Here is a 26,894-nt window from a genome sequence, read left to right as displayed (position 1 = left end):
TCGACCGAACCGGCCTCCCGCCCCCCAACGCCGCCTTCGTGACTCTTTTCCTCCCTGCCAGCTAGCACTCCGACGCCTGCCTTAGAAACAAACTGAGGCGAAAATGGCGGGAACGAAGCGACAACAAGGAGGCCAAGGCCACGGAGGGAAGCGTTGCTAAGCAACAGCCGACCGAACTCGGGAGTAGACGGAGGCGCCTGCGCACTGGGAAGCCAGGGGGTCGGCAAGCGGCTCGGCGCGCGCATGCTCAGAAGTGCCGAGAGGGAGGGCATCGTGCCGTGCAGCGCAGTTGTGTGCGAGCTGCGGAGGCGGTGAGTTGCAAGCTGGTTGGTGCTCCGGTGGTGTTAGGGGTTTCCTCAGCGAGAGGACCCGGGTCGGGTTCCTGGGCCAAAACGCAGCAAGTGCGGCTCCGCCCCACGCCCGTCTTCTACTCCGGCGTGGGTTGTACCTGTTGGATTGCTGCCTGTTGGGTTGCTGACTCTTTTGCGGGTGGGGCGGCGGCGGATGCTGGCAATCTTAGATATGGGGTGCAGCAGGCTTTCCAGAAGTAGGCGGGTTGCTTTTTTTGTTATTTCCAGAAATGTCGTAGTCGCCGCTTTTCCTAAGAAGGCTAGCCTGTTGAGTTTCTGCCTTTTGCATGATTTCTAAAGGCTCAACGAGCCCTGATTTGCTGTGGGGAGTTGGCAGTGTGTGTTTTGGGGGAGTGGCCGTTTCTAAAGTGGGGAACTGTCAAATGTAGCCCTGGACCCCAAGTTTCTACTGGAGTCGGTAGGGGACATGTGCTGGCTTCGTTCATGACAAAGGTAAAGGAGACAACAATACTGTACACCTGCCATAGCTTTCTCTTCCTGTTTCCCACAAGCTCTTGTCGGAGAGATGTCCCACAACAAACGTAGCAGCAAGGGAGCCGGCCCTTCTCAGGTACTGCACATGGACTGACTTCTTGATTTATTTGTATGTTGTAATGTATAGCTCAGGGGTGGCCAACTCCCAAGAGAGACTGATCTACTCACAGAGTTAAAAACTGGGAGTGATCCACCCCCTTTTGGGGGGTTCAGGTCAAAGCTGTTGAGTTTTTTTAAGGAAGGGAAGCCCTGCTTTTTGGGGTTTAGGTCAAACTTGTTGAGCTTCTTTTAGGAGGGAGGGAGGCCCATTTTTGTTTAGGGCTGCAGGTCATAGTTCAGCTTTTTTTAGGGAGGAAGAAAATTTTGGGTGAGCTTTTTTTAGGGGTGCCAGTGATCTAGCAGTGATCTACCACAGACATCCAGTGATCTACTGGTAGATCACAATCTACCTGTTGGACGTGCCTGGTATAGCTTATACAGTACTGCCAAACAAAACTAGATGCAGCCCTCCTCCTCCCTCAGACCAAACAGTAGCTTGTAAAAACACCAATCTGCATAAAAATTCAATCAAAAGGTCACAAAGTGCTAGAACGGGTTACTTCCGGGTTTGCCACTCGCGCATGCACGGAAGCACAAACCGCTGTGGCACTTTGACCTGCATCCTTTTCCGCTAGCGGCTGGGGCTCCAGTACATTTATGCAATTCAGATATGATGGGTGGCATTTGCATGTTGCACTTGCGTTTTACAGAACTTACTGAAACCTTACATGTTAAGCTATATGAAACGTCGTAGCTTTTGAACAGAGAAATGTAATCCAATTAATAGTACACTCCAATGCATGTTTACTTAGAAGTACGTTCCATTGAGTTCAGTGGGGCTTACAGTCAGATAAATGTGCATAGGATTGTAGCCTTGGTAAGAAATTGCTCAGAGAATGTCAAGCATGTTTATCTCTACATGTGGCTATCACGAGATCAGAGCTGATATCTCCAGAGATGGCCGGCCTGTGTGAATCCCACAGCTGGGTCCCAAAGCCTTTTTAAGAAAATGAATCCTCTTTCCTTACGCAGGCACAGCACATGGGTTCAGATGAAGAAGGCACACTGAGTCAAACGCAGACACCCAGCCCGGTGCGGCGTAACTTGGAGCGACGCCCACAGAATCAAGTGGAACTCAAAGTAAAGGACCCTCTGTGTAAAGCATGTTCTTCCTAGTTTTGTGTCCTGTTGCAGATGTAAGACACTGAAACCCTCCCTGGCAACCACTCAAAATCTTATTCAGCCACGGTTCTGGCTTCTGAGATTGTCCACACACTTTTCAAACAGATTTGCAGTCATAATTCTAGAAAAAAAAAAATTAAGTGAAGGCTGAAATTCTCAGGTAACTGAATTCTGTGCCCTCAGCATTGCAGCATAGACATAGACCCACCAACTGCCTATGTTGTATTCTCCCTACAGGCAAATGAGCTCGTGCAGTTTTTTCTGTTCAAAGACCAAAAGAAGCTCCCAATTAAAAGGGCAGGTAAGAACAGAACCAATTTGCTTTCGTGCCAGAGATACCCAAATTCTGTTTTCAGGGTGAGATTAAGCAAATTTGTATTTGCACTTCTGCCCTTCTAGAACTACCAGACGTCCTGCCTAGGTCTCCTTGGTTTCCAACCCCTTATGAGTTATTGTGCACATATTTCCAAGTTCTGAAAGCTTTGCTTCAATCAAATATATATCTTTCTAATTGCTAAATATATATATATATTTAGTGCAGATTTTCTTCAGTGGAATTTTGCTGTGTGTGTGTTTGTGGGTTTTTTTTAAATACAAAGTATTTAAATACAAACCTATCTGTCTCCTTTATAGATATTCTGAAACATGTTGTCAAAGACTATAAAGATGTCTTTCCTGAGATCCTCAGACGCGCCAATGGGATCCTTCAGCTGGTGAGAGAGGAATCCATTATTGGTTTGGGCAGAAGTGTGCGACTCCATCCATTTTGCTTTATTTGTGGATTCTCATAAGGCCAGCCTCTCAAAGCAGGACTGCGGAGAAGGTTCCTGCAGTGTCTAGTGAGGCCAAAGCAGTGGCTCTGAAGCTGAAATCGTTTGGTAGACCATTAAAAAGCTAGGAGCATAGCAGAGTTTTTTGTCCTTGAGGTCAGCTTGACTGACGTGCTGTGGCTTGACATGAATATAGGGAGGGAAGAAATGGCAATTTTTGCATAAATTGTAGAGATTGCTTGAATGTGCTTATCTACTCTTAGGCCTTTAGTATATTGTGGGAAATCCAGACCCACAATGAAGGATACTGCAAGTCAGATACCCTTACTCAGTGATTCAAATTCTGAGCAATATAATTTATGCCAGGGATAGAACTGATTAGTTTCTCAATATCTAGCTGTGATTTCTATCTTCTTTAAATGGGATTGTAATAGTGGGAGAGAAAATTGGCCTTTTAGACTCTGGTCTGAATGTATTTATCTTTTTCTGCTTTGTCAGGTATTTGGAATGGAGTTGGTGGAAATTGACCCCAAAAATCACACATACATCGTGATCAATAAATTGCCACCACTGAAACAGAAGAGCTTTGAAGAGTAAGCAGAAGAGGGAAGAGAGTGTGTTCTGGTTCTCTTTTGGCAGTCCCAGCTGAAACGGAAATGAAATGAAAACCTCTCTTTCTCTTTCCCCTGCTTTGGCCTTGGTGCTTATCATCCTGTTCTTTTTCTATTCAGAGAGACATTATGGTTTTACCGAAAGGAAGCACAAGACCAACTCTACCAACAACCATATGTTCCCTGACCTAGAATGTTAAATTTCCTCTTCTTTTTAAAAAAGAGCTAGTTCAGGTTCACCATGCCCAACAAGGAACTAATTCCAGTTAATGTTAGCCCCTTTACAAACAGGGTTTTTTCCAGCATTCAGAATGTTACAGGCTGCTGTGCTGAAGTGTAAAATATGCTTAAGACTAAGAAAACTTGAAAACACACACACACACACACACACACACACACGGGGAGTGGAATGTGAAATGATTATTTTTCCCAACTGATTAGGCTTAGAGCAGGCATCCCCAAACTTCGGCCCTCCAGATGTTTTGGACTACAATTTCCATCTTCCCCGACCACTGGTCCTGTTAGCTAGGGATCATGGGAGTTGTAGGCCAAAACATCTGGAGGGCCGCAGTTTGGGGATGCCTGGCTTACAGGTACCCCCTAGTTTAAAGAGTAAGAAACACATGTAGGAGGATCAACTTGAAGATGACCTAGAAATTGTGTGACGTTCTACCCCAAAATGAACTTAATTTACATTCATTTCACCTGGCAATTAAGGTACTATGCTTTTAGATATAATTCAGAGATTTTTTTAAAAAACCTCAGTGATCTTTGTTAAACTGAACTATTTACAAGCACTGCATTTGACTAAGGCAAGATGGAAGTGGTTATAAACACACAAAAAGGAAGTGTTGGTGTGTGATTCTTTGATCCGAGGCCAGCACTATTTCTTCCTTGCAACGTGCATTTTAGCCAAGGCATCAAAACTTAAAGTTAAAAGCATTTGGTTGAGATTGTTTGTTTCTTACTTTATAACCCATGCTTCAGTTAGAACACCAAATCCAGTGCTGGGAGAGTGAATCTCTTTTTTTTTTTTTTGCAGCAATGACATCGTCTGCAAGATGGGGCTCCTCCTTGCCATTCTCGGCCTGATCTTCATGAAGGGCAACGTAGCTAAAGAATGTGAGTTGCACTCCACTCAGTTCATCCGACTTCCTTTGTAGCCTCAGTTGCAAACTCTCATCTCTTGCTTTCTCTCCATCCAGCTGCTGTTTGGGAGCTGCTGAAGAGGCTGCGAATTGACAGCTCTGGGTATGATTGTCCAGGGGTAGCCATCTGAACCATAGACCCAACCCCTTCAGTGGGTGGAATTACATTTGGGAACTGGGAAAGCAAATAACTCCTTGCTCCTGATACTGTGTACCCTGACAAAATCCCACTCTTAACCGTTCCAGGGGAAGCTACAAGGCATTTGGTGATGTGAAGAAGCTCGTGGCAGAGGAATTTGTCAAGCAAAAGTGAGTCAGGAATTACAAATCTTTCTACATTTTTAGTAGAGAAGAGAAATGTGTTGTACTGGTTTAAGAGTGTTAGGAGACTAGAATCCAGAACTCATGTATTGTTTCTAGTGGCTAAAATGGGGTGGGAGACCAAGACCAAGACCAGATATGTCCTTTAGATAAGGGAATTGTGATTAGAATACTGTATAGGTTACTAAGGGGTCCTTTCTCTTCATCCTCCTCCAGGAACCAAAAGTATCTGAAGTTCCACTAATTCCCTTCCCTAGGCAGAAATAAAACACAATCTGTGCTCTGAAGTAGCGATGTACAGCTAAATTCCTTGAATCTGCACAGGGTTGTAACAGTGGTTCATTGCATTTGTTCCATGTACGCAAATGTGTGGGATTGAAATCTCTAGTGTGCACAGAACACATTCATGGCAGAAATTGTAGCTTGACTGTTTATAATGTCCTGCTCAGTTTACATGCCCTGGGAGACGTCAGACAATGCTCAGCTGGAGTACAGATACTTTAGCTTTTATCTTTTCTTCTGTTCTCCTGTGATGTGGGGTGATGGCTTTTTCCTACAAAGGATTGTAGCAGTGAATAGACCACTGTGTTCTAATATTTTGTTGGAAGTTGCGCAGAGTGGCTGGGGAAACCCAGCCAGATGGGAGGGATAGAAATAAATAATAATTATCATCATCATGCAATTCTCACTTTCTAGGTACCTGGAATATACTCGCCTCCCACACACTGATCCACCTGAGTTTGAGTTCAGATGGGGACCACGGGCTGTTAAAGAAATCACCAAGGAGGAGGTGTTACAGTTTGTTGCTAAGGTACTAGCCATCTGCTATAAGGCATGGCCAGTCAAATTTTTCCATCGAGAGAGACTGTTGCCTGCAGAGTTTGTGCATGTGGCTGTACCAAAAAAGATCTCAGCCAAATATGTACTTGCCGTAAAACTGTACCCAGCATTAAGAACGCCTGGACTCTGGGATTGGAATAAATGAAAGAAATGTTCCCCTGTTTGTACATCCTGTGTGTTTTATCATAGACCATCCCTTTCTGATTTTGTAAAAAATTTAAATATTTATGGAGCAGAGAAATGGGCAGAAGGGGGAAAAAGTAAAGGTTGTGAATATGTGGATTATGAGGGTATAGGGGCAAACACTAACTGCAGGGCACTTGCTATTGTTAGCTTTCCTCAGTACTCTTTACTTCTGAGCTTTTCCTAGACATCTTCCAAATGTATTCAGGCTCTTCTCTGCAGTCATAGGGGAGAGCAACTTGCTTGCAAAACATGACATTGGAATGTTAGCTGTTGTGCAGTTTTAACAGATCCTATACTGCTTTTTAAAGAGGCGCAGTCTGATTCTGGTTCTTGTGCACAGAATTCCTCTTTTCTCTCCCCACCCCCAAATTATGTTGGCAGCATCTGAGCAGGCAGCAAAGATTCTGATTTCGTGTATAGCTTTCTATTCTGTTCTGTTGTTAGAATGTGGCTTATATTGGATACATGTAATTGAAAATTAATGAAAAATTATTTACAAAAAATAATAATTCTATTTTTTTCCTAACTGTGTCCATCTGATTCCCTCCCCCAATCAGATAAAGAACAGGGACCCCAAATCCTGGACAAGCCAGTATAAGGAGGCTGAAGCAGACGCCAATGCTGCAGTAAGAAAATAGCTGTTACGGCGTTGGATTACAGGGAGTCATCGGAACCCCCAAGTGGAAGTGGGTCTGCAGCCTTCTATGACTACAGCTGGGAGAAGTGCTTTGAGGTTCATTTTATAGGGCTTGGCTCCATATAAAGCACTCTATGCAGCTTGCTAGGTTTCCTCCAGATGGAGGAAAGATTCCGTAAAACACTTGGGTCACTTAATCCTTCAGTCGGAAAAGATTTATCCATAAAGAACATGTCTGATTGATGGTTAAGTTCAACATCTTTGTGATGGTTTTTTTTTAAAAAAAAATTGTATGGTTTTATATTGGTCAGGAGAATATGGATCAAAGGTAAAAGTTATACTCTGATATAGAATGTTTCTTTATTTAACTGCCTCTGTAATACGGATAACACACATTGTAAAGAGTGTTTATTCATTAAAACAAAATAAAAATATAGGGCACCTTCATTCGGAGCAAATGTTTTTATATCCTATTGAAAATGTAAGCATGTGCTAAACTCTGTCTCGAAATGAAAACAACAGGGCTTAAAATCCAGGCCTATTTTTGTCCCATCCCCACCCACCCCAGTGTTTGCTTACAGCCTTTTTCTTTCTTGGTGAACAGTTTCTGCCAGGGCCTCTCACATCCTATGGCAGGCAATCCTAGACCACAAATTGCTATTCAAGAGGACCACTCACTCAAGGCAGTGTGCAGGCAAAATGGTCCAGAACCCCTGTACCCACCATTATTTCTCTGGGTGGTACTGTGTTGCCTGGATGAGTGCCAGCAGAATGGAAGGTAGGATTCTCTTAATAAGCAGCATGGTTAGTAATGATCTGGCACTGTGCCTAGTGCTTCCTCAGGATTTCTTGCTACATCAACATTCTGCAGAAAGAGAAAGGAAAAGAAGTGCAAGGTGACTGAACGGTGCCTCAAATTAGAAAACAAAGTTAGGGAACTGAACACCCCATCCACACACAATTAAACTATTGTGGTGAAATGGCTCCATTAGAATTGGAGCTAGAATGTCTGCGCTGCACTCCTCTGTTTTATCATTTCTTCTAATGTGAACCAATTGCATGATATTTGACAAGACCATTGCACCGCCCCACCTTGCAAATACGATTTTCTTGTGTAATGTGAATTGACCAGCACAATGCAGCCTTGTCTTTAAGGTATTGCCATAATAATCTGCTCCCGTCTCCCAGTACTGTATAGGCTTGCCATATATTGGGAAAATTCCTGACACGTCCTGGTTTTGGGGTATAAATAGGGCGTCACGGGGTGGGGTGGGGATTTTGCAGAATCAGCATAATGTCAGGGGAAACCCAGATGGTATGGCAATGCAATGGAAAAAGCAGCGAAAATAGCTCCAGAAATTTAACATCACTATTTGGGGGGGGGGGAGGTTCCCCAAAAAAGCTCAACAATTTTTGGGTCTTCCTAAAACTTTGCAGGTGTCAGGGATTTTTTGAAATATGGCAAACCCTGTCCCAGTAGGAAGGAGAAATAATTGGCTTGGAAAACTACCCACACCTAATTAAGTGTGCATGCACATGAAAGCTCATACCAATGACAAACTTAGTCGGTCTCTAAGGTGCTACTGGAAGGAATTTTTTTTTATTTTGCTTCGACTACAGCAGACCTACATGGCTACCTGCCTGTAACTAGAACTAATTAACCAGGTTAGCAAAAGGACTTGGATTTACAGCAAGTGAAGCCAATTAAGGTCGGGGTGTGTGTGTTAGTATTAGGTTAGTGAGTCAGATGAGGGTAGGCAGCGGTGGAGCAAGCCGATCGGGCGCCTGGGGTGGCATGCGTGTTCTGCGCCCAGGGGCAGGACCAGCCACCTGCAGGGCCTCCGAGGAGTCTGCCTGTCTCCTCCTTCTCAGCTGCCCTACAGCTGAGGGGGAGGAGGCGGGCAGACCATTTGGGGCAGCGCAGAGCCTGCGGGCACCCAAGCCACCGCGTCACTCCCAGGAGAAACGCATGGCTCGGGCGCGCTGCAGGCCCCGCGGTGAGTGCCGCCCAGCATTTTGTCACCCCCCCGGGGGTGACACACAGGGCATCCCGCTCCCAGCGTCCCCCCTTCCTCCGCCCCTGAGGGTAGGGGAGTCTTTACCTGAGGGCCAAACAGGCAAGGGGGAGGGGGCCGGCCCAGATCACTCCAGCAGGGTTGTTTGGTTGGCTCAGGGCTGGCCATTGGCACGTTGTGGTGGTGCCGGTACAAGGGGGCCTGGCTAGCTTTGTAGGAAAGATGCTGGGGGTGGGGTGGGAAGATAAGAGGAAAATATTACAGAGGGACAAATATGAGTATGAACAAGGTGGTCTTTCCTTTTGAAGGGTCCCCATGGAGTGATTTCAGCAGGCAGGACTAAGTGAGCAAAGCCCTCGGTTCTCAACAGCATCACTTGGAGACAAGCTTTATAGCAAGCCACTGCTATGTGCAACTCTTCCAATCACAGCTAAGGTCTTTCAACAGACCCTTTCCAGAGGCTCCAACTAGATCCCGGTTGGGGATATCTCTCCATGGCAGGGTTCCCGCTTACCTGTGGGCGTTCCCGGTGTGTATTCACAGCCTCGATGTTGAGGAAAATCGATTCCACCTCACAACCTGTCCCAAATAACAACCCTATGATTATTGAACATTGATGGATTTACCAAACATTTACCAGGCCACCTGTGCCTTTCTTCAGTTCATGTGGATTTGGCAGTTAAAGGTTGGGCTGGGACAAGCTTCTCGTCTGAAGGGAATAGTTAATTGTCCTAGTTGGAAACTGGGAGACTGACTTAGGCAGCACTAAAGGCTTCCCTTGGCAGCTCAAAGAACATTCTGACCTGGCAAACAGCACTGCAGAGTCTTGGACTCCCATCATGGCAGTTGTTGGCAGACCTTTGCTTTTTTTTTTAACACCTCTCCTTTTATCTGGCCTAGGCTGCTACCCTAGGAGAGTATAGCCGGGAGAGAGTCACCTGGGTGTTGTTGTTTTTTTTAAAAAAACCATTATTTTTAATAGGGCCTGCAAAACTAAGAAGCCTTTCCTGAAGATTTAGATTAAAGTAACAATAGACAAATAGTGAAGGGGAGCAATAGAACGTTCATGGTTTAAAGTTGGCTTGCAAATTCTGGCTTCTTTGTAAGCCATTGGCCTGATCAGCAGCCTCTTCTTATGTTCTTGTAGTTCTCATTTCACATGCAATGCCAAGCAATGCAATGTCTGTGTCTGTGGTTAACTGGCTTTATTGTCACATGGAGGGATGAGTTTAAGCAGCAGCAAAGGAGCTCATATGCATCTGGATTTATTAGGCACGCATTTGATTACTTGAAAACAGCCAGTATGTTTGCTTTTAATCTCCCACTGCCACAGTGAAAGAGGGAACATACTGGAAGTGGGGGTAAGTAAATTCTCAGCAGTTTTGGAATGGCATGTTTTAAAGTGGGTAGGGAGGAAGGCTTTTAAAGCACAAGGGATTTTGACAGGTGGGTGGAATTTGGTTGCAACATAGATCCCAATAGGGATCTGGCCCATGGAGCCAAAAAAAGTTCCCCAGCCCCAAATGTGTTTTGGGGGTAAGGTATCTCCCAGCTCTTCCTAAAGCAAATAACCAGGACTTCTGAAATCCACCAGCAGGCCTGCTTGAGGAAGGAGGTATTGAGTTGTTCTCCTAGATTCAGACACTCACCATAGGCCACGGGTGTGAGCTTGAGAACGGTGTGCAGCGGGCACTTGAGGTAAGGCAGCTCCTCTGGATGGAGAGAGAACAGCAAATGAGACAAAGAGGAGCTCTGAGCAAGGATCCAGCCCCTTACTCAGTCTGTGGAGGGTGGTGTATTGGTGGGGAGAGGAAAACAACAGTCAGCCTCACTAGTGAATACTCCAAATATCAGACTACAAGAGAGAAGTTCCACAATTTTCTGGCAGTGGGGAGGAAATGCTATTTATGGGAGAATGCCCCACTCTGCAGGAGACCGTAGGGACTTGGGCTCAAAACTGCTGTCATACACATGGTATTATATGGGGTGGGGAGCCTGCAAATGCAGAACGGGACTCTGGTACCTGCACTCTTGTCCAAGAAGTAGGCAAGCAAGCATCGCATGACCGCTTGATGGCAGATAACCAGGACGTTCTCTTGTCTCTCCAACTCCATTATGACAGGCTCCAAGCGCTGCACCAGATCCTCGTAAGACTGAGTGGATGTAAGTATTAGGTTACCCAGAGATGCCCTTAGTCCTGGCTTTGGTCCTAAGGCCCTCCCTCCCTTGAGGAGTTTCATAACTCTCTTCTCTGGTTTGCTGCATGCTTCCTCTTCCCAACCAGCTCTTCCCATTGGGAGCCGGAGGTTCCACAGGTCAGTTCCCATGTGCTAAATATGCTCAGCCCCCAGATGCCCCATTGGGCATTCCTTACCTCTCCCTTAGGATAGCGGTACCGATATTTGTCCTGGTCTCGTAGGGCAAACTCCTCTGGGAAGTGGTCCTGGATTTCTTCGTAGGTCATCTCCTCACAGACACCCTGGGGGCGGGAATGAAGTTGGGATATCTGAATTCAGCCTACATTCTTGGCATAAAACAGGAAGTAGCATATATGTTGAAGGAAGGAGCTGGGATGTCTAGACTCCCTAGCTTTCTGGGGAGAGAGTGTGCCTAAAAAGGGAACAGGAAGCCATGCCTCCTAGTAGTAGGCAGAGCTGGTGGATTAGGACCAGAGAAGTGCGAGACCCTAGTTCCTAGTTCCCCCACTGTGGGAAGAAGGGACTGTGCTCCTTTCCTGTTGGTTCTCACCGCATCGATCTCATTCAGGGCTTTCCACTGCTCGTAGGGCACATGCAGTGCCTCTGCCGTCTGGATGGTGCGCTTCATGTGGCTCGTCCATACCTTGAGGTCACGGATGCACTGGGAGCGGATGAAGCCAGCCAAAGCACAGGCATACTGGCAGGCAGAGAGACAGAACAAGACAGAAGATGGGGAGAAGTGCTGAGGGACAGAGGTTTGCTGTGAGGCAAGAGATTCTCAGTGCTTTTCCCTGTGTGAATTTGCGCAAAGTTGAGGGCCAGACACTGCAAGAGCAAATGCACTTCTTTCCGCTATAATGGCAATGAGGAATCCATGCAGAGAGGGGAAGTGGTGGCAATTGTGTCTGCAAATTTATCACTCAAGCGTGAACAACATCGTCTTGGAGCTCAAGGACAGGTGTTGGTTTTTTTTAAAGCAGTCATGTAAACACTTCCATGTTAAAAATATAAACGGGAGACTGCTCCATCAGGAATAACTTGGTTGGAGCTGTAACTGTGGAAACACCAAACAAACCTAGGGTGCAAATATGTCTGGGAAATGATAGCCTTTATGTGAGGGGTTGTATCCCATGAAGTTGTCCTGTTTGTGCAAGGACTTTCGGTTGCGCAACAGAACCTTCGCTCCATCTCCACCCCCTGTGCATCCCGCCATCTGTTTTGCTGCTTCCGCCAGCCTTCCAGAGCATCTTACGTCGGCGGTGGGGGGAGAGGGAGAACAAGTTCTGTGAAAGTCCTTGCTTTGTTGAATGCAACTGTGCTTGTCCATGAAGCCCGTTGATTGTTAGCATTTTACTTATTTCACTTATGAATCACTTCCCATAAAAAGTGATCTAAACCTCAATAATAAAAGCATACTTTAAAATAATTTCAAGTCCAATACAGATGAAGACTGGGATTGTCATTGTCATCATCCTTCACTCAAAAGGCTTGTTGGAAAAAAAAGGTCTTCAGTGGGAACAAAAAGTATCATAGGAATTAGGGTTGCCATATTTCAAAAAGCAAAAAGCAGAGCACCACCGAAGTTGTTGAACTAATTTTTTTTTTGTTACAAAAATGCTAAAAAACCCATGATTTTTCGATTGACTTGCCTAAGATCCAGGACAGAGAAATTCCCCCAGGCGTCAATTCAGCCTTTGAAATCCCAGTAATGTCTGGGAAAATCCAGACATATGGCAGCCCTAATGCCACTAGTAATGGGACGTATGCCATTTCTTACGATTCTACTAGCTTTCCCAGTTTAGTTTGGGGGAAGCTGAAAATGGACCCGTCAACAAGGAGAAATCAACAGGGAAGGTTATTCCAAAATGGCAGTGACAGTGCTTCCGTCCTTCTTTAAACACAGGAATTCACAGTAAGAAAAACCTGGTTTTTGCCTTTTGATTGGCAGGTAGGGTTCTGCTGTACCTGTGTGCCGCGCTCAGACAGTCCAGAATCGCCCCCAATGCGGCCCCGCAGGTTGAGCTCGCTCTCCCCATGCCGACTGAGGTAGATGGAGCGGGGCGTCACGTGGATATTCATCAGGTAATAGACTGTGCGGCTCTGTACATGGTCCTGAACCTGGTTCACCAGGTACCGACTGCCAACGTTGAAGATTTTGATGTAGGACAGGGACCTGTGGATGTTGAGTGGGAGAAGGTGAGATTAGAAGCCCTTGCAGTCCATGTGAGAGCCTGCTCCTTGGGGAATTCTGTGCTGCTCATTCATTCCGTAATAAACTTACGGAATTTTATACTACAGGATAATACTGAGTAGCTTACACAACACAAATGACTATTAGCCATGATAGCCAAAGATTGACTCTGTGTACAGCAGCAGATCTGTGAATACAAAGTGCTGGGAACAGCAAAAGGCAACTGATGCCATGCCCTGTTTATGAATTCCCTGAGGAATCTTGGGGAGCAGAATACTTAACTTTGGTGTATGAGATAGTCAAGAATCATAGAATCATAGAGTTGGAAGAGACCACAAGGGTCATCCAGTCCAACCCCCTGCCAAGCAGGAAACACCATAAAAGCATTCTTGACATATGCCTGTCAAGCCTCTGCTTAAAGACCTCCAAAGAAGGAGACTCCACCACACTCCTTGGTAGCAAATTCCACTGCCGAACAGCTCTTACTGTCAGGAAGTTCTTCCTAATGTTTAGGTGGAATCTTCTTTCTTGTAGTTTGAATCCATTGCTCCATGTCCACTTCTCTGGAGCAGCAGAAAACAATCTTTCTCCCTCCTCCATATGTCATCCTTTGATATATTTGAACATGGCTATCATATCACCCCTTAACCTTCTCTTCTCCAGGCTAAACATACCCAGCTCCCTAAGCCGTTCCTCATAAGGCATCGTTTCCAGGCCTTTGACCATTTTGGTTAAGTAAGAACCAGTAAGAGAGCGGGGCGATGGCTGCATGCTGCCCTGCATCTGGTATGAGGAAAGGTAGTATAAACATGTTTTAAAACAGAGTAAATAGTTTGATAAATGGCTATAATCATGGCAGCTTAGTAGAGCCTCCATGTGCCAAGCAGTATACTTCTTGAGAACCAGATGCTGTGGGAAAACAGGGGAAGTCCGTCTGAACCCAGCAAGGCAGTTCTTGTATTATGTTTTTACTTATAATGGAAGGCCCATAGTTATTTTCAACCTTTTGTACACCCCTATGAGTGGCTTGCTGCTGCTGTTGCTGCTGCTGCTGCTGTTTATAGACGGTTGAAATCCTCTTTGCTGCAAATTCAGACTCCCAGCAAGTTTGGTATATGGAATGCACACAGCCTTCCCACCCCTTTGCAAGGCAGGCCTTGCAAGCAGTGGCAGAACTGCCTTCTCACCTGTCCAAGTCGTCATCGAGTGGCTGGTAGGTTTTCTGGTAGCACTCGATCCGCTTGAGAAAATCCTCCACCACTTCATCTCGGTTGCAGTCCTTATAGTCAGGGCTGGTCAGCTTCACTTGCTGTGGGTGATGTGAGGAAGCAAAACAGCAAGGCAAGACAAAGGTGGAGAAGGGGGGGACACACACACACACACACAGAGAGAGAGAGAGAGAGAGTCAGGCTGGATCCATATTGTTGCATGCTCTAGTTATCTCCCGCTTGGACTATTGCAATGCGCTCTAGGTGGGGCTACCTTTGAAGGTGACTCGGAAACTACAACTAATCCAGAATGCAGCAGCTAGACTGGTGACTGGGAGCAGCCGCCGAGACCACATAACACCGGTCTTGAAAGATCTACATTGGCTCCCAGTACGTTTCCGAGCACAGTTCAAAGTGTTGGTGCTGACCTTTAAAGCCCTAAATGGCCTCGGTCCAGTATACCTGAAGGAGCATCTCCACCTCCATGATTCTGCCCGGACACTGAGGTCCAGCGCCGAGGGCCTTCTGGCGGTTCCCTCATTGCGAGAAGCCAAGTTGCAGGGAACTAGGCAGAGGGCCTTCTCGGTGGTGGTGCCTGCCCTGTGGAACGCCCTCCCAACAGATGTCAAAGAGGAAAACAACTACCAGACTTTTAGAAGACATCTGAAGGCAGCCCTGTTCAGGGAGGCTTTTAATGTTTAATAGATTACTGTGTTTTATTTTTCTGTTGGAAGCCGCCCAGAGTGGCTGGGGAAACCCAGCCAGATGGGCGGGGTATAAATTATAAATTATTATTATTATTAAGAATGATGGTGTAGATCCTCTCCTGCCAGTAGGATCGCTGAAAAAGGATGCTAGGCTTGGGGTGCTCTGCTTCACTGAAGGCAGAGCTCACAAGCACTTAGCCCCGTTTTCAGCGCCAGAGAAATTCATTTCAGCTCACATTTTAATGTGAACTTATCTACTCACCATTCCGCAACCCATGCTTGCACTGGAACACAGGTGCCCTTGGGACATTCACACTTCTCTAAGCATTGCCACAAAGACTGATCTGGTGCAAATTTAGAAGAGAGGTCTTACCTTGATATTCTCCTGGATGATATCAGGGTCATCGCAGACAGATTCAATGAAGAAGACCTATAGTGACAGAGTGATATGTCATGGCAGGAGAAGGTATGTGGCAGGCAAGCAGCTGCCATCAGAATAGTTTTCTTTTGGTGGCTGGAGCAAGATGGCCGCTTCCCGCCTCCCCAGAGAATATGAAGGAGTACAAAGTGGCAGAGCTGCTACTGGTGAGCAAATTTTACAGGTTTTTGTAGTGCTTTTTAAAAGTCTTCAAAGTCTATTTGACCAGAGATGACAGTGCAAAGTAAGAAAGTACAAATATACCCAGGAAACAACATCTCTATCGTATTTATTTCAATTATGGGGGGGGCGGGCGGAGACCATGTCTCCCATTTTCATTAACACATGCTGAGATTTCAACACAAACGTTGGTTTTGGATGCAGAGTTGTATCTATAAGGATCTCAGCTTTTGACTTTTATGCTTGCAGATGTCTCATTGTGGTTGTAGCGACATGTTCTTCATTGTGCAAATAGCATCATATTTTTTTTGATGGGGGATACCTGTTATCTCTTCCTTTTCCCCATACTGCTCTCTAACCAAGGGCATTGCTTGGTACTTAAGGGTACTTATGTTATGTTACTGGCATAACATAAATTTACATGTACTAATTTATATGAATAGGTGTCTGGGAAAATAAGTGAGTGGCTGGGGTCTCACCATAACCGCACTTTCTAACTTGCCAAGCTGCTGCTGTGTGTGTGTGTGTGTGTAAAATGTGGCAGGAGATCTGGGGCTCTCTGGAAAAGACCCCCGTCATCCACTAACAATGAATGAGCAGAGGTATGCCCATCAAGCAAACCCTTAGTTTTCACAATTCATTCTGTATAAATTCATTCTGATAAAAAATACAATTAAAAAAACATGCTTACAACTTTAAGAACCTCTAAAACAATTAAAGCCCAATAAAACATCCAAAATGAATTTAAGAAGAGATGTAACCAAATTATGTATCCAGGTAGGCCTGCTGAAACAGAAAAGCTTTCAGCAGATGTCTAAAATGGAACAGTGGTGCCTGCCTGATATCAATGGGCAGGGAGTTCCAAACATAGCTGTCAAGTTCTTCCTTTTTTAAAAGGGAAATTCCCTTATGCTGAATAGGCTTCCTCGCGAGAAAAGGGAAAACTTGACAGCTTTGGTTCCAAAGTGCTGCCACCGCCACCTTAAACGAATACTGTACAGTACTCCAAAAGGCAGAATTTAGAACCTGAGTTCCCTTCACCCACATCTTTTGGCACAGGGGACTCTGACTAAATCCTCTGCCTATGGGCTGATCACTTGACTGACATCTGAAGGCAGCCCTGTTTAGGGAGGCTTTTAATGTTTAACAAATTAGTGTATTTTAATGTTTCTGTTGGAAGCCGCCCAGAGTGGCTGGGGAAACCCGGCCAGATGGGCGGGGTATAAATAATAATATATTATTATTATTATTATATTATTATTATTATTATTATTATTAACTGCTTACTTTGTAGCCATTCTCCTTGGCAAACTGCAGGATGAGGGTTCGCCGTTCCCGTGTGGTGTTGGTGGCATCAAAAACCTAGGCAAGGGAAGAACAAGGCAGTGGAACAAGCGTGCAATCTAATGAACAGGGGGGGGTGAACTCTTAAGAGTGATTTAGGCCTTTGCCTCCTTACCGCAACTTGTCCCTCTTCCACACTCAGATAGGTTTGGACATCCCGAAGGGCTGCTAATGCACACTGTCTGTGGGCGAATATGAGGAGAAGTGAAAACCCACCTCCAGACTTGTGAAATAATAACCAAACCTTTCATTTTTATATGGCACTTCAGAGCATTCAAAGCACTCCGCAGTCCTCACAACACCATTGCAAGGTGAGCCAGTACGTATTATGGGGAACAAAGGGTGGCCTGCTGAAGTGCAGAGCTGGGGAACCGATGGTCCTACAAATGTAAAGGTAAAGGTAAAGGGACCCCTGACCATTAGGTCCAGTCGTGACCGACTCTGGGGTTGCGCGCTCATCTCGCATTATTGGCCGAGGGAGCCGGCATATAGCTTCCAGGTCATGTGGCCAGCATGACAAAGCCGCTTCTGGCAAACCAGAGCAGCACATGGAAACGCCGTTTACCTTCCCGCTGTAGCGGTTCCTATTTATCTACTTGCATTTTGACGTGCTTTTGAACTGCTAGGTTGGCAGGAGCTGGGACCGAGCAACGGGAGCTCACCCCGTCGCAGGGATTCGAACCGCCGACCTTCGGATCAGCAAGCCCTAGGCTCTGTGGTTTAACCCACAGCGCCACCTGGGTCCCTCCTACAAATGTAACTGGACTACAAATACCAAAAGAAGATGAAAAACTATTTCTGTATGCGACAACGGTGGCCAGAGTTTTGATAGCTCAAGGATGGAAACATCAAGATCTGCTGACTATCGAGGAATGGCAAACAAAGATGGTAGAGTACGCAGAATTAGCCAGGCTGACGGGAACGAATTCATGAGCAGGATGACCAGACGTTCCAAAAAGACTGGAAGAAATTTATAACTTACATTGAGAAACACTGTTAACATATAAGAACACTGGCAGGTCTGAGATAAAGCTTACAACGTATAATTGATGGAGCATTCTATATGAGATTATAGAAAGCATCATGTATAGATATGAACAGGATGATGATATAAATCATTGTGTAAATATTATAGTGTGGAAACAAGAAAACCTGAAGAGGGGTAGAGGGAAGTGGTAATCCTGAGAGTTTTAGGTTGCTAATATTGTAAGAATGTATAAATATATAATATGAAAATCAATAAAAACAATTTCCAAAAAAAATGTAACTGGACTACAACACCCATCATGCCTGACAAATGGGCCATGCTGGCTGAAGCTGATGGGAGTTGGAGTCCAAACACCAGGAGGGCCACACGCTCCCCACCTCTGACCTAGCGTGTTCACAGTGAAAGCGAAACCTGTGTAAGAAGTTGCAACTTAGCCATTCCATTCCACTAGCTCTCTGCCATTATTTACATTCATACAATTTAATGCACGTTTGGGGCTGATGGGAGTTGTAGTGAAAGATGGCTGGATGATCCCCGGTATGGGAAGGCTGTCCTGTACTCAGCCCTCCAGCGGGTGCTCTGAACTGGCTCAGATAGTCCTTGCCTCCTCCTTGCTTTTGTTGTGCATTCCACCTGGGGATTCGGCACTGAGTCTTATCTTCAACCTAGCCTTGTGGCATTTTTTAATTTCATTTTAATCTTGGCTCTTTCTATTGTTGCTTCTTGTTACTCACATCTGCAGCATAGCTTCGGGCAAAGGGGGAAAAGTTGGGCATGTTTCTCTCCGACATTGAAAGACACTGTTTGAAAGGATTATGTAGGAATGTGGCAGACAGGGTGAGGGTATAAAAAAACCAGCACCAAAGTCTGCTGCTGGCGTTTGACACTGAAATGCTTCTAGCTTATCACTTGGCAGCAGTGAGAAGCCTTGCTGGCCAGGTTCAAAGGCAAATGTAAGTTCTGGGATCCTGTGGAGTCTGAGCTGTGGTGATCTGCTACATACAGCACTCTGAGGGGTGGGAAGCCTGTGGCCCTGCGGAGGTCATTGGACTATAATTCCCCTCACTCGTGACCACCGGCCATCTTGGCTGGGAGTGATGGGAGATGCAGCTGGACAACATCTGGGTGGCGGTATACAGATTCTCTACCTTTCGCTACTAAAACTACAGGGGTACCTCTACTTACGAATAACTCTACTTACCGTATGAATTTTTCTACTTACAAATGGAGCTCCGTCCGCCATCTTGGATGCGGTTTAGATAGGATTTTTTCTACTTATGAATTTTTAGATAGCGTTGCTTCGACTTACGAATTTTTTCTCCCAATGCATTCCTATGGGATTCAACCTACAAATTTTTTCGACTTACAAATGTGTGTTCGGAACGCATTAAATTCGTAAGTAAAGGTACCACTGTACTTCTGCCTTATGAGCATGCCAGTTTTACTCTTGTGCCCCTCGATGTGCCTTTCACCATCGTATAGTACCTTGCTTCAGCTTCTCTACCCTGTCGAAAATTAGATGGGAGAATTCCTCACCTCCGGATCTGCATGGCCTCTTCATTGTCGGGTCTGAAAAACTCGTAATTCTTGTAGGTCTGGACGGCTTCACGGCGATACTGCCCGACGTTGAACACTGGGGAGATGAAGACTAGGATGGGCTGGGGCTCTTCAAGGAGTCCCCCTGCCCCAGGAGTGTGTTCAGGAGGCTTCCCCCTCCAATCTAAGCTTCCACCCACCCTGAACAAACCCCCTTTCCCACCATTACCTTTAGTGGGGGTCCCGATCCAGTTGAGGTAGCGGGTGAGTTTTTTGGAGATGTAGGTTTTTCCTCGAGCAGGCAAACCCACCATGATCACCATGGTTGGTGAATTGGTGAACTGTGGCACGGAGGCTGTAGAGAGAGGCAGAAAGAGGGACTGATGTGCCATGTTGCCGGGGGGGAGAGAGGAAGACTCTGAAGCCAGAGAGCGTCCGCAAAACCTCGGGATCTGCCGAAGCTTCAGTACCCTACCTCAGACTTTTGCATCTTTTTCTACACTAGTAGAAAAAGGGACCCAGGTGGCGCTGTGGTTAAACCATTGAGCCTAGGGCTTGCTGATCAGAAGGTCGGCGGTTCGAATCCCTGTGACGGGGTGAGCTCCCGTTGCTTGGTCCCAGCTCCTGCCAACCTAGCAGTTCGAAAGCACGTCAAAATGCAAGTAGATAATTAGGAAGCGCTACAGCGGGAAGGTAAATAGCGTTTCCATGTGCTGCTCTGGTTTGCCAGAAGCTGCTTTGTCATGCTGGCCACATGACCTGGAAGCTATACGCCGGCTCCCTCGGCCAATAATGCGAGATGAGCGCGCAACCCCAGAGTCAGTCACGACTGGACCTAATGGTCAGGGGTCCCTTTACCTTTACTACACTAGTTATAGTCCATGAATTCTAGCATTCCTAGAATCACCAGAGGCCTTTGAGCAAAACAAGACCACAAGGGAAGCCTTATGCCCTAGGCAGTTCTTTTACCCACCTGCCATTGATCCTGGATGAACTGGGGGGGGGTGTGTGTGTGTGCACATTGGGACAGAGACAGCGCCTGCATACACACACCATACATTAAAAGCACATGGCTTTCCTCCAAAGAATCTTGGGAACTGTAGTTCACCCCGCACAGAGCTACAATTCCCAGCACCTATAACAAACTACAGTTCCCATGATTCTTTAAGGGAAGTCAGGTGTGCTGTGTGCACAGCCAGGGTCTCTTCTGCACCAGAAGTTAGGCTGATGTCAGCCCGTTCGTTACATACAAATATTGCCCTGTCTACATTTCCCTCAAGTTAAAAGGCTGTTCCTCAATCAAGCTAATTCCTCCGGCCTGGTGCTGAATAAAATAGATCCTGGCCTTCTTCAGGGAGAAAGAACCCACATCGGAACAGAACAGATCCCAACTCACATCCCCTGCGTTGCTGCAGGCGGTTGCTGGTGCGGGGAATCCATACTTTCTGCAGGGGAGTCTGAGTGAGTTCCCCAAACGCTCCAGACATCCTGCTGATCGCCTACTTGTTCTCCAAAACTGGACTGTCTGCTCTTGCCGGAGGCTCCAGATTACTGATTGTCATGTGTGTGTTTGTGTATGCAAGCAAAATAGGTTCAGTGTAGGACAGTTTGGCCATTGAACTCCCACCGCTGTGTACACTAGAGATAAACTGCAGATAACGTCGGCCCAAAATCACTTTACTATTAGGGAGAAAGTTCCTTGCTGTTCTTAACATTTGCTAGTCTAGGGAGCTGGTAACATCAAGAAATGGAAGCTCTCCGCTCTCCCCCCCCCCCAAAAAAAACCCCCCAATGCCTTTCCCCTGCCTTCCTGATCCATTCTGTTCTTCTGAACTGATGCTATGTAAGAGCTGGCACCTCCCAAGGTCAGAGACTCCATATCCCAGTTTTACAGAGTGGTTAGCTAATACCGCTATGGAATTTTGCCCTTAGGGATGGATCCAGGGCACTATGCAACTAGGGCGTCCTGCTAAAAGAAGCTTATGCAAGGACTTCTGCTAACATAACAGGGTTTCCCCCTCTTCTCTTCCTATGTCCCCAAAATTGGTTGTGTGGCGGCTGGGAGAACCCCCAGAACAGCCCAAGAGGGGGGGAATGGGGCTGGTTCTGCCTGGCAAGTTGAAATACTTGTGCTGAAGGAACAATTCCCATAGCGCTACTACCTTGAATTCCTCCCAGAATTCCCACAAATAGAATAACCTTTTTAAAAGTGCCAGTTTGCATAATTTAGTGACAGTTTTCTTTTGTAGATTTTGAATTAAAATTCTGTTTAAATGACAAATTATGAAACACGAAGAAACAACAGACAGAGGACTATGAATAGTGGTCAGTAACTACATTACACTAAATCCCAGCCTCCCTGTCCAGTAAATGAAATCTTTATCAGTTTTCTATGTTTTTAGTAAAATTTGCCAACCTATTTTCCTTTACAGCTGTATAGACTTACAGCAGTGTTTGTCAAACTTGGGTCTCCAGCTGTTGTTGGACTACAACTTCCATCATTCCTAGCTAGAAGGACCAGTGGTCAGGGACAATGGGAGTTGTAGTCCAACAACAGCCGCAGACCCAAGTTTGACAAACCTTGGATTACAGGCTTGTTTTTCTAAATAAATAAGTAAATCAAAGCAGAGAACTTCAGGCTTATGCACAAGCGGTAGATTCAATTCTGTGCTGCCTGTTGATGCGATCACAAGCATGCAGATTTCCATAGACCCCACCACATCCAATTCCTCTTAAAGGACAAACCTGACCATGCTAACACCAAGACAGCACCAACTAACTTGTTTTCCTGGCTTTTTGAGATAGAAGTGCAGGGCTTAAGTTCAGTGAGGGTGGGGAGAATGGATGACCTTGAATCAGTACTGGAACCAGCGTCAGAGTCAGCTTGTATGCTCGACCCAGGAAGGGGTATGCCATGGACCCCCATGCCAAAGTGCCAGATTCTGGGGCAAGGTGGAAAGTTTTCAATTCCTGGTGAGATGCAGACATCTTGCTGGTTTATTGAAGGGCAGGAGTATGTACTAGATCTGGAGGCTTACAGTAGGTGGCACTGTAGAGCAGCCTTTCTCAACCTTGGATTCCCAGATGTTGTTGGATAATAATAATAATAATAATAATAATAATAATAATAATAATAATAATAATAATTTATTATTTATACCCCGCCCATCTGGCTGGGTTCCCCCAGCCACTCTGGGTGGCTTCCAACAAAACACTAAAATACAAAAATCCATCAAACATTAAAAGCTTCCCTAAACAGGGCTGCCTTGAGATGCCTTCTAAAGGTCTGGTAATTGTTGTTCTCTTTGACCTCTAGTGGGAGGGCATTCCACAGGGTGGGTGCCACTACCGAGAAGGCCCTCTGCCTGGTTCCCTGTAACTTAGCTTCTCGTAGCGAGGGAACCACCAGAAGGCCCTCGGCGCTGGACCTCAGTGTCCGGGCAGAACGATGAGGGTGGAGATGCTCCTTCAGGTATACTGGACCGAGGCCGTTTAGGGCTTTAAAGGTCAGCACCAACACTTTGAATTGTGCTCGGAAACGTACTGGGAGCCAATGTAGGTCTTTCAGGACCGGTGTTATGTGGTCTCGGCGGCCGCTCCCATCATCCAAAGCCAGCAGGGGCAACAGTCAGGGATGATGGGAGTGGTAAGTCCAACAACATCTACCCAAGGTTGAGAAAGGTTGTTGTAGAGCAGGCATGTCCAAAGTTTTGGGGGCCTAATCCGGCCTGCCGGTCGGTTTAATCCAGCCCCTTTGACAGTTTATTTTGTGGGGAAAACATCCTAAAAAACCCTCAACAATTTAAATCCTTAAAAAAGCTCAATAACTACTCAAACCCTAATAAAAGCTCAACAACTTCAATCCTAAAAAAAGATTGGCCCTTTGGTCGGCCCCCACGGCCCTTTAGTTCATCAAATCTGGCCCTCTTTGAAAAAAGTTTGGACACCAGTTGTAGAGAATTATAAGAAGTGGTTTTCAAATGGTGCCTCTTGAGAAGCAACTAGAAGCAGCCATAAACTCATAGGAGGGGGAGAAGCCGACCTTCTCTATTCTGTTGAGAGTTCTAAATTTGCTAAGCACCTGGGCATCAACTAAATAAAAGCTATAATGTATGGGAAAGGTTTTTTTATTTTAAAAAAAGTGCAGCTGTAGATTTCCAAGAGCGGGTGGATACAGGGCACCTGGATGCAGGCTACAAAGAATAACCTTATCTACCATTGTTTGCTTTTTTGCTCTAATTTGCTTCATCAAGTGTATATTGTTTTGCTAACATTTCCTAGGGACAATGAGAGATAAACAAGCCGACTTCTAGAAGAGCTGATATGAGATCAGAGTGCAGGATCTTATAAATAATTAACACAGCTGACATTTTGCAAAACATGAACACTCCTCCAAAAAAGAAGGTAAAATCCCCAATAAAACAGTCCAATGTTTAACCTTAAATAATGCATTAGTATGTTTTGTTGCTGCTTTGCTTCTGACATCATTAAGAACACCACCTGAAATTATTAAAGTTTTAAATGCATAGATTAAATCAGTGTTTCCCAAAGGGCAGATTTTGGACTACAATTCCCATCATCCTCGACCACTGGTCTTGCTAGCTAGGCATGATGGGAATTGTAGTCCAAAACAACTGGAGACCCAAGTTTGGGAAACAATGGTTTAGAGCAGGCATCCCCAACCTTTGGTCCTCCAGATGTTTTGGACTACAATTCCCATCATCCCTGACCACTGGTCCTGTTAGCTAGGGATCATGGGAGTTATAGGCCAAAATATCTGGAGGGCCGCAGGTTGGGGATGCCTGAATTAAATCTTACTTAATCCCACCCTTGGCAGGGAAGGAAGGAACGTGGGCAAAAAGTTACAAAGGAGACCCATCAGGAACAGAGACCGCAATCCACAGATGGTCACATTGACACCATACAATTCCCAGCACATTCAACTGACTACGGTTCCCAGAATTCCCCACGACTGTTAAAGTAATGTAAGAGTTCTTTAACTGTATGGTGTGGATACAATCAGGGCTTGTGCAAGAATAATATCCCAGGGGATAGTGTACCCTAAATCGATAACAACAAGCTGCAGATTCTCACAGAATATGTTCCACTAGATGGCCACATGGCAATAATAAAAATGGGCAAAGCGAAAGCAGACTTTCACCAGAGTGAGCACAAGCTCCTTGGGGATTCAAATAAATACATTGACAACACAGCATCCAGTTTATTGGACTCCTGTGTTCCACACAGGGATGATCATTTTGAGCATGCCCATTTCAACATAGGTTACACATTGCATAACGCAGCTTAGCAAATTCTCTGCATGATAAGCATTTCAGCAAGATGTGCAGACAACTCTCTTCAGCCTGCTGTAGCTTGCATGTGTGCTAGGCCAGGAAATACAATATACCTTATACAACTCAAGGATAAACACTGTGGGCTTTGATGGGGGTTAACGGCAAGGACAGAAGAGAAAGGGAAGGGAACCAAGCAGTTTCCCAGAGCATTGGACAACTCCCACCAGGGTTAATAACTCCCCATCTTCCCACACTAGAAATAAAGGATCATTGCAGGTTTGTCATGCTTGAGCCCCTAAATGGACAGTTAAAGGACACCCTAGCTAGACACCCACCCAACGTCTTCTTAGAACTCGTGTCTGTCATCCTGACTGCCGACTGGGACATGCCCTACCTGGGATTTTGACATGTTTTTCCTCCATTGCTGATCGGTCTCCCTTATCTTCTAGGAGCCGTGACATTGGGGGATCTGCCGGGTCACTACAGCAAGGAGGATTTCCCTCGGGGTCAAGTTTCGTGCTGCTGGGGTGTCATTCAAAGCAGCTGCTCAGCCAGAGGCAAAACAATCCGGGGAGTCTTTCTAAAAGAAGCCATGTGGCCTTGACGGAAAGGTCAGCACTAATATTATCCCTGCAGCTGGAGGAAGGAGGAGGAGACAAGGCTTGGGAGTATGAGACAAGGCCATGGCCTGGCTCAGAGAGGAGCAGGGTGTGTGTGTGTGCTGCAGGCAATCTTTTAGGACTGAGAGTTGATTAAAATAATTGCAGCTATTTTATGTAGCTTAAGCAATCAGGGATCCTTCATCAGGGCAAACATGCAGCCTTCTCCATATCTGGAGAATGTCTGGATTTGTTAAAGAGCCTAGTGCCTGTTGTTAGGGCTGCCAGATGTTATTTATTTCAGAACTGAGTGTCAGGGCCAAACTACAGTTGATTGAATCTACTGATTTTGATTGTTGCTGTTTTATAATCTTAAAGTAGCTGGGGGTAGGGGTGTTGGGGAGTATATAGAAGGGATCTAAGCATTTTCCCCAGCTGGAATTCCCACCCAGCCACCCTGAAACAGAAATTAGCCTGACTTTTTACCCAAGGAAAATTTATAGCAGCTTGGGGAAGTGGGGTGATTTTGATCAGGGAAGCAGCAAGGGGGACAACTTTTAATGTTTCCTTCCCCAAGTATTGCTGCCCCCATCCAATTCAGTCCAGAACAAAGCTGCCAACCCTAATTAAAACATACACACAGAGAAAACATGGATCATGTGCAGTTTCTCATTTTAAAACTCAGTTAAATCATAGCCTCATCAAGACTACCCAAACAAAATGAAAGTTTGCTTCTACTGTACTGTCCTCATGCTAAGCACATTTACCCAGGAATAAGCACCATTTTGTTGTGGAAAAGGCAGTAACTATGTTTGGTCAGCCAGCTAGCTCCTATGTTGTTGTTTTTTAAGATGCTGTGGCAACCAGCGGCTGCACCAGTGCACCCCGACATGCCCACACTGGCCCAGGTGCTAATACCACTGCTACTCTGTGTGCAGTCATTTAGGGACCCTAGAGCAGTGTTTCTCAACCTTTTTCTGACCATGGCCCCCTCCCAGCCTTGTTTTCTTCATGTGGCCCCCGCCTGTCCTACAGGTAGAAAGGTAGCTATATTGTTTGTAAATAGAACATATTTTATTTATAATTTTTTATGATCATATAATTGCACCTGTGGCCCCCTTGAAATATCCTGGAGGCCTCAGGGGGCCATATGGCCCCCGGTTGAGAAACACTGCACTGGAGTGTGGTCAATGTTCAGTGCTAGCTGCACTACCCAATTAAACCATGTTCTTATGAGCATGTACAGAGTGCACTCCTTACACAGTTTGGTAATGATAACCTGCTACCTGGAATTAGAAAGCCAGAATCAAAACATGTGGCTTCCATGGAGCATTAAACTCCTTCATTTTCATGGTGTTGGCCTCAGGGGCTGAGTAACAGAAGGATGAATGATCCAGCTCTCCGTGGTGTAAAGATGAAAATTTCCCGACACAGCAAAATTCTCTGGCCCGTCTGAACCACATCACCATGGTTACCGTACTTCTTTTGCAAATACTTTAGTGATTGCTTGTCAATTAATAGTCTGATGATATCCCATTTAGGACAATAACTTCACAAATCAAATCATGCTAATCTGGTTTTTAGGCAATTATTTGGCTGGCTCTATTTCTATCGTTCTTTTTTTTTTTACTATAGAA

At 45.7% G+C, this 26,894-nt stretch overlaps 2 protein-coding genes across 6 annotated transcripts; one reads left to right on the top strand and one right to left on the bottom strand.

Moving 5' to 3' along the window:
* Window positions 1–221: 221 nt before the first annotated feature.
* Window positions 222–7,026, top strand: LOC118097637 (non-structural maintenance of chromosomes element 3 homolog). Of its 2 annotated transcripts, XM_035140717.2 has the most exons (11): window positions 222–311; window positions 863–921; window positions 1,917–2,024; window positions 2,304–2,367; window positions 2,700–2,779; window positions 3,335–3,429; window positions 4,490–4,569; window positions 4,653–4,698; window positions 4,842–4,904; window positions 5,613–5,727; window positions 6,500–7,026. In XM_035140717.2, exons 2-11 carry the CDS (start codon window positions 877–879, stop codon window positions 6,578–6,580), a joined length of 777 nt encoding a protein of 258 aa, XP_034996608.1. In that variant the 5' UTR covers window positions 222–311; window positions 863–876; the 3' UTR covers window positions 6,581–7,026. The 2 variants fall into 2 exon arrangements, with proteins under 2 accessions (XP_034996608.1, XP_060125222.1); XM_060269239.1 differs by lacking the exon at window positions 222–311 and having other exon boundaries at window positions 319–921.
* Window positions 7,027–7,075: 49 nt separating this feature from the next.
* On the bottom strand, window positions 7,076–25,225 carry PFKFB1 (6-phosphofructo-2-kinase/fructose-2,6-biphosphatase 1). 4 transcript variants are annotated; one of them, XM_060269236.1, is made up of 15 exons: window positions 25,053–25,225; window positions 19,594–19,719; window positions 19,365–19,461; window positions 16,956–17,022; window positions 16,784–16,858; window positions 15,272–15,328; window positions 14,171–14,292; window positions 12,758–12,965; window positions 11,343–11,489; window positions 10,969–11,073; window positions 10,618–10,747; window positions 10,244–10,306; window positions 9,109–9,173; window positions 8,682–8,819; window positions 7,076–7,444 (listed from the first exon to the last, which is right to left on the bottom strand). In XM_060269236.1, exons 1-15 carry the CDS (start codon window positions 25,117–25,119, stop codon window positions 7,385–7,387), a joined length of 1,527 nt encoding a protein of 508 aa, XP_060125219.1. In that variant the 5' UTR covers window positions 25,120–25,225; the 3' UTR covers window positions 7,076–7,384. The 4 variants fall into 4 exon arrangements, with proteins under 4 accessions (XP_060125219.1, XP_060125218.1, XP_060125221.1 ...); XM_060269235.1 differs by lacking the exon at window positions 25,053–25,225 and adding an exon at window positions 20,761–20,952; XM_060269238.1 differs by lacking the exon at window positions 8,682–8,819 and having other exon boundaries at window positions 25,053–25,223.
* Window positions 25,226–26,894: the final 1,669 nt, after the last annotated feature.

Source organism: Zootoca vivipara, chromosome 16, assembly GCF_963506605.1.
Source record: "Zootoca vivipara chromosome 16, rZooViv1.1, whole genome shotgun sequence".
Classification (NCBI taxonomy): Eukaryota; Metazoa; Chordata; class Lepidosauria; order Squamata; family Lacertidae; genus Zootoca; species Zootoca vivipara.
Note: the sequence above shows the minus strand (reverse complement) of the source record. Positions and strands in the feature narration are given on the sequence as shown.

Bases quoted from the DNA above. Each gene is read 5' to 3' on its own strand.
- LOC118097637 (XM_035140717.2), top strand. From the start codon at position 877: ATGTCCCACAACAAACGTAGCAGCAAGGGAGCCGGCCCTTCTCAG. The intron at 922-1,916 runs GTACTGCACATG...TTCCTTACGCAG, and splicing joins AGGGAGCCGGCCCTTCTCAG to GCACAGCACATGGGTTCAGA. The intron at 2,025-2,303 runs GTAAAGGACCCT...TTCTCCCTACAG, and splicing joins AGAATCAAGTGGAACTCAAA to GCAAATGAGCTCGTGCAGTT.
- PFKFB1 (XM_060269235.1), bottom strand. From the start codon at position 20,851: ATGTCTGGAGCGTTTGGGGAACTCACTCAGACTCCCCTGCAGAAAGTA. The intron at 19,720-20,760 runs GTGAGTTGGGAT...CTCTCTCTACAG, and splicing joins CCTGCAGCAACGCAGGGGAT to CCTCCGTGCCACAGTTCACC. The intron at 15,329-16,783 runs GTAAGCAGTTAA...CTGTCACTATAG, and splicing joins CCAAGGAGAATGGCTACAAA to GTCTTCTTCATTGAATCTGT.